Consider the following 6,815-nt stretch of genomic DNA (forward strand, 5'->3'; position numbering starts at 1 on the left):
TTTCTATTTTTCTAAAAAAATATATCATGATTGATATATTTCTATAACTAGGATTGTCAAACGGCTCGTTCGCGAACAGCTCGTGTTCGGCTCGTTTGAGCAGAGTATAAACAACCCGAATAACATTTGTTCGTGTTCGGCTCGTTTCATTTTGGCTCGAAATACTACTAATCAATTATATATATATCTTTGATGAGTAGTCTTTTTTTTAAAATTTAATTGAATACTTTGCTGAGCAATATTTTTAAAAAATTTAATTAACTAAAAAGCTAAAAAAATTATAATCAATTAAAAGTATTAATTAAGAAAATAGAATAAAAATTATTAAATTAGATTCAAATGATGTTTTAAATCTTGCCTCAAACCTTAACATCTTATGGCTATGTGATTAGGGTTGTCAAAACGACTCTTTGTTTGTGAACAGCTCGTGTTCGGCTCGCTAAGCAAACAAGTCGAACACGAATACACTTTTTGAGCTCGAAATATAAACGAGCCGCATACTGATGCTCGTGTTCGGCTCGTTTACACCCCTATCTATAACCAGATATTGTAAAATAAAAAAGCAATAAAAAAGCTAATAAAAAATTATCAAAAAAAAAAAAATCTACAAAACCCATAATACTTTTTAAAAAAACATTTTTTCATAATAATTCTATAATTATTTTTACAGTCAACTATCAAATGGACCCTCTTTATATTACATAGCATACAAAAAGTTTTAAATATACGGAATCACTAAAGTGAAGCAAATCATAACAGAAGCATTAGTTACCTGACGAAGAAATAAGCCACGCATATTGCTGCCTGTAAGAGAGCGAGAGTTATGGGAAGCCCTCATTTGGAAGTGAAAACAATGGTCTTTCCAAGCACAAACAGAACTAATGTCAGCTCCAGGAAGAAAATAGTGTTCATCATTATGCGGTCGATTATCCAACCGAATATGGTGATCCCACCAGCATTTGTTTGAAGATACATGGCTGTAGAGTACAAATATCATGAGGATTAATACTTTAATATAATAATATCATTTGGTAAATTGGACACTTATATGCATACGTATAACCCTGCACTCGGGTGGAATCGAACCTCAGAGAGTATAACTAATGTGATATGAAATATTTAGTTGAAATAAACATAAAAAAGTAAAGTTTTAACTGTTAAGACATTGGGTGGCATGTATGTAAAAAAAAACATAGCGTAGTTGACAAGTTGAGGATGAGTTTTTACATACCGAGGGCTTGTCTCTTGTGATACGTCGACATGTAAGAAACGAGGCGAGTGTTCGTAAGGCCTGATACATTGTCCAAAGACTCCAAATCACTTTCTGAATAATTCATTAACAAATGAGGAGCTGCTTGAACGCCATCCAAGTTTCCAGAGCTGTTTGTTCTTCCCTGAGATGTATCAGTGGAAGAACAGGTCAACAGTGCATGCCATTTACAGGCTACAGAAGCAATTCCTTGAGCCCTGTGAGACATTTTAGCAGCCGAATGCAACAAGAGGACGACACCAACCACCTGAACAACAGAAGCTACCTGCAATGTGAATTGTACAGCTTAGAAGACATAGCCGAAGCTTCCAATTTTTTTACATATTTACCAAATCAAATTAGAGTAAATAGCCAAAATAGTCGCGACGATTTATATGGGGGCCATTTTAGACACATAATCTATAAAAGTGCCAAATTAGCTCCCAAACGCTTTAAATTGGGTCTGAAATAGTCTTCCGTGGGTACAATTTAAACCTTTTGAGACTAAATTGACACTTTTATAGACTCTGGGACTAAACTCTGGGACTAAAAGGACCACCAGCAAAGAGCCGGGACATCATTTTGATACTTTTCTCATTAAACTTACTGCTAAGTCTCCAGAATTTGTGAAGCTGATAGTTTCATTGTATCCAGTAATCTGTATGAGCGCTACAAATTGACTAGCTGAGACAAATAAGAACACGGACAGAAGGAAAGCGCGGAACCTGTGGCTGATTTTCGAGAGATTATATCGCAGTCGGATGTGTTCTTCGAAAAATATGAGTGTATCCATGTCTCTTTCTAGAAGTCTGCAGTAATCCTCAAAATGAATTACTTGCAAATTGATAACCAGATTGAAGAGAAGACAAGATGATAGGAAAACTGTGGTTAGGTAAATCCATGACATAATTGAGAATAACAAAACAACGACAGCTTTCCATGTGGAGTCGTGAGAGATGGCTCCGAAGCGAAGGATTTCACGCATAACTTTCACAGCAAAGCAGGGCAGCATCCACCAAAGAAGCAGGAAAAAAAATTCCTGTAGAAGATTGTCATGGAGTTCTTAATGAAGGGAAGATCACTAAAAAAGGATAATTTTAGAAAGACACATCCAATAATGCAAGTTAATCTAATCAAGACACCTGTTATCATTCAATCATGCAGAGTATTATAAGCATGCTTAAAGTAGAAAGAAAGGAGGCACTGATTTACATACATGCCATCCAAGTCATGTATTTAAATATCTAAACCTAAACAATTCTTTTTTACATTTACCACCCATATCTTTCATATCACAACAAAAATACCACCATTTTAATTTTTAAAACGAGAATACATTATTTCATGCATAGCTACGGAGATATGCTTGTAAAAATTGAAGTTTGTCAGGTATGTAAATACAAAGGACTTGAGTACATATGTAAATCTTCCAAATAAAATGAATTGTCTTGTTGCTTTCAGCATTGCACAACTAGGATAATTAGAAGTGCTGCTTTCCTGAAAGGTGAGATGAGATAGAAATTGAATGATATTACTGAAAAGACATGTAGTAATCTTAATGATACAGTAAACATTGTTAATCTAACTAGTTAGTATGAATAACCCTTCTGTGTGTGCTGGATATGTTTTCTTAGAAATATCTTCTATTTTTTTTGTTAGATCAGCACATAAGGGCAAATTTGTCTTTATTAGCCTAACAACAATTTAATCATTTATCATTTATTATTGTTTAGTATAAATAGGACTAATATGATTAGGGCTAGGGTTATGCATTAGATTGGTTTTTGGATCTTGAGGTCAGGGTTTGTGAGTGATTTCCTACCTCTTGAATTGTAGGGTTTGGGAGAGCTCGCCAACCTCTTGAATTGTAAATTGTTTATTCTTTACATCTGTTGTTTCTGTTATTGAAGAAAGTAATTGGTTTGCCCTAATTTCTATCTGAAAAATTGTGCCGGTTCCTAACAAATTGGTATCAGAGCATTCCACTTTGGGATTTGAAGAAACGCATCAAGAGCCAGAGTTTATACAGAGGAGCAATCACAGGAAGTATAGTGGCATACGGTGCACTTGATCTCAGAATGCAAATGAAGGGATCGTAGTGTACCATACAGTCTTGAGTTAAGCTCGTTGGGAAGGCAAAGACGGGATCTTGTTCTACACCTTTGAAGACCGACAAAATTCAGACAACAGGGAAGCAGACGTCGGGACTTGTGGCGTACAAAGGCCCAAACTCCCATCTTCTCACTCTGAGACTCGCAGATACAATCGCAATAATTATGTGGGAATGTGGCATCCCTTTGCGAGTCAGTCGCGATTTGAGCTAGCTGGGGAGCATCGTAGCATACAAGTAACGCCAACGACGGATCGCGAAACTCGTGATACAGTCACGATTCAGTAATTGAACCTCGCGGTGTATAGGGTGCGAACGTTGCGATACAATAAGCTAATGTTGGGATCGACTTGGCTGGGAAGCAAATTGCAGTACTGCGGCATGTAGAGGTTGAACATTGTTATACAATCACCATTTGGGCTATTCGAGCTACCAAAGCCATCAACGGGATCTCAGAGCGCAAGTGTTCCTTTCTCGTTATTGAAAATCATCACAGGAGTAATGGCAATAAAAAAATAGATGCTCTGGAGAAACAATTAGAGGAATAGATGAGCCAAATCAAATCTTAAATGGAGAATTATTTCTTTTCCATGGATGGGCGGTTCAAGCGAAGAATCACAACCTGAAAAAAATGATGAAGAAGATCATGAAGTTTCACACAAAATCACCTTCACCTGCATCAGGATCGAGCAGCGGTGTAAGGAACGGATACAAGCATAAACAACTAGAAGGATTCACGTAACATCAAGGCAGTGTCACTACTTTAGGCAAATCAGGAGCTGCAATACAAGAGTAGGAATCAGAAGCGAACTCGAGCGGAAATACTTGGAAGAAATAATGCGACATTTGGACGGCTAGAACAAACGAAAGCAAGCATGATTGAATGAAGAAGTCAGAAACGGATTTGAGCGGCAACATATGGAGGGGATTGCACGATATCGTGAGTTTTGGAATGAGCGACAACAGATAGATCAGAACGACGTGCGATTCGGGGCTAGAGAAGATCATTTCGAAGAATTTCAGCTCAAAGGAACCACGGTGGGTGGAATCCCGGTAGAGGGCTACGTCCAACTACGCCAGTATCTTTTATGATTCCAGGCAAAAGCCAATTCAAAAGTAATGATGGGAACGAGATAGGTGGAGAAGAGCGTGGGAGCTTATAAGGGATTTATTTGGACACTGAAGAGTATTCTGGATAGAGATAAGACGATGACGTTGAAGACTATAATGAGAGAAATTCAAGATGCAGTGGTAGAATTCTTGATAGAGTTGCATGACAGTGGAGAGACACTTGATACAGAGTTGACAAAAATTTCGGTGATTGATGAGCTACTAGATGAGTTGTTTGAGGTTAAGATATCTCCAAGATTGACTGAAAGTCATGACACAATCCGATTCGGATGAGACCAAAGATTGTGCATAAGACGGCATTTCAAGACGAAGGTCAATACAAATTTCTGATTAAATGGAAAGCATTGTTAGATGATGTTGCCACATGGGAACCAGATGCTTCAACAACAGTTACATAATTCATTAAATCCGTTACCAAACAGCCCCTTTAAAAGAAGACCGGCCCAATACAAATAAGTTCTATCAATTCATACATAAAATCCATCCTCATGATACAATCAACATGTATCCGGAAAGCCAGAAAAATATCAAGAGATGATTTTTAAACCCGTGTACTAAATCCTCCTCCATACCAAATGAAACTTGTTACTATAGTCAACAGCTTTAGCAGTGCAGAAGAGTTATTCAAGGGGCCATTTAATAAAATATGGCTTTGGAAGAAGAAATGAGGGGAAAAAATGGGGCCCCATATAGAAATTATACTTTACCAAATCTTATGATGTCGCGGGTCGGCGATGAAAACAAGTCGCGTATCGGCGATGAAAACAAGTCGCGTATCGGCCATGAAAACATATGTGGATCCATAATAAATAAGCAAAGCAGGTGAATGGAAGTTTATAGATTTAAGAACTAATTCCCCTTACACACGATCATACCTGGATCTTGTGAACGTACTCTTTCTGGAACCGGTCGGCTTGGCCGTGGTGCTGATCGACGAATAGGAACCTGCGGATTCCATACTTGTAGAGATTACGGGATACGCAAGCAAGAGATACAGCGGCTAGCAACACCCTGAATACAAACACGGAGATCTCTAAACGCTCGATCCGATAGCCGTCGCAGCCTCCGTGCGGGCAGACGGTGAGTATGATAGTAGACAAGGGGATGGCCACGCCCAGGAGGAGGAAGACGAAGGTGCAGAGGAGGAGTATGAGAAGAGAAGAGTGGGAGTGGAAGCTAAGGAAAGATAGAAAGACCTCTAGCCGGCGGAGGTAGCGATCGAGGTCAGTCTCGCTGGACTGCAGAAGAGGAGTGCCGGGAGCTGTTGTTGATGTCGTCGGAAGACGGTCCCCTTCTAGGATTAGGTTTTCGGCGTCTCCGGCCATGAGGGTGCGGAAGAGAAGGAAGGTGAGCGGAGTTTCCGGTTCTCTTGGACTGTGGGACTGTAGCGGGAGGCTACTGCATTTTAAAGAGATTTCATAACTTTCATTTTTTACATATCTACCCTACGTATGAAGGCGCATTTCAATTTTAAAACCTAAAATGGTGGGGGTATGTATGTAAATTCATAGGAAGTAATCCTACATATTGCCATGAGCATTTGTGGCATGTAATAATTTTCTTGGTTAGTTCACCAAAATCATAGCTCATATCCTACAACTAATGTGCAGACATTGACATTAGGATATGCATGCTCTCAAATTATAAATATAGATGGCTACTCTCAAAAGTACTCCACAATAAACTAAAAGATGTACCTTCATACTTCAAATGTCCTACATAACTTCAGAGTTTAACATATGTTGTTGAGCCCACATGTGTTGATGGTTTTGCATATAGTTATTCATGTGGTGTATCAGATGTATTTTCATATAATGTCAAAATATCACATCAGAGCATCAATTGATAATTATCATGTAATATTATTTGTTCGTGTTGGGATATAATCTGTCAGGGAGATAGAATATGCAGACCGCACACAGAGTTGAAATTTTTTTACTTGTAATTGAATATGACATTAAAAATAATAGATCATAATCAGATGCAAAATACTACTGTATTATGGATCCAATTATGAAGTGATTATTTCACTATTCGAGGGGCTTGCATTACCAAAAGTTTTTCCACTATTTAAGAAGATATGATAAATTTTATATCTTAAGAGGGGTTATCACCTTAGGACAACTCTCTCATAAAACAATGACTAGTATTTTTATAGATCATAAAGATGATTTCAAGACCATATTTAGATGTCTCTTTTGACTTATTTAAAAGCCAATGTGCTTACTTGTATGCCTCAAGACCTGTATTTGTGTCTGCTGGTCACCACACCTTAGATTCCTTAAATAAGGTGTGACATCACATGTTGAACTTGGCACCGCAACC

At 38.1% G+C, this 6,815-nt stretch overlaps 1 protein-coding gene across 2 annotated transcripts; it reads right to left on the reverse strand.

Moving 5' to 3' along the window:
* Positions 1 to 626: 626 nt before the first annotated feature.
* Positions 627 to 6,312, reverse strand: LOC110033436. 2 transcript variants are annotated; one of them, XM_020737410.1, is made up of 4 exons: positions 5,366 to 6,312; positions 1,857 to 2,288; positions 1,232 to 1,535; positions 627 to 977 (listed from the first exon to the last, which is right to left on the reverse strand). In XM_020737410.1, the coding sequence occupies exons 1-4, from the start codon at positions 5,813 to 5,815 to the stop codon at positions 835 to 837; spliced, it is 1,329 nt and encodes a 442-aa protein (XP_020593069.1). In that variant the 5' UTR covers positions 5,816 to 6,312; the 3' UTR covers positions 627 to 834. The 2 variants fall into 2 exon arrangements, with proteins under 2 accessions (XP_020593069.1, XP_020593070.1); XM_020737411.1 differs by lacking the exon at positions 1,857 to 2,288 and having other exon boundaries at positions 629 to 977; positions 5,366 to 6,310.
* Between the last annotated feature and the right edge of the window lie 503 nt (positions 6,313 to 6,815).

The sequence above is a fragment of the Phalaenopsis equestris genome, unplaced genomic scaffold (assembly GCF_001263595.1).
Source record: "Phalaenopsis equestris unplaced genomic scaffold, ASM126359v1 Scaffold001183, whole genome shotgun sequence".
Taxonomy (NCBI): domain Eukaryota; kingdom Viridiplantae; phylum Streptophyta; class Magnoliopsida; order Asparagales; family Orchidaceae; genus Phalaenopsis; species Phalaenopsis equestris.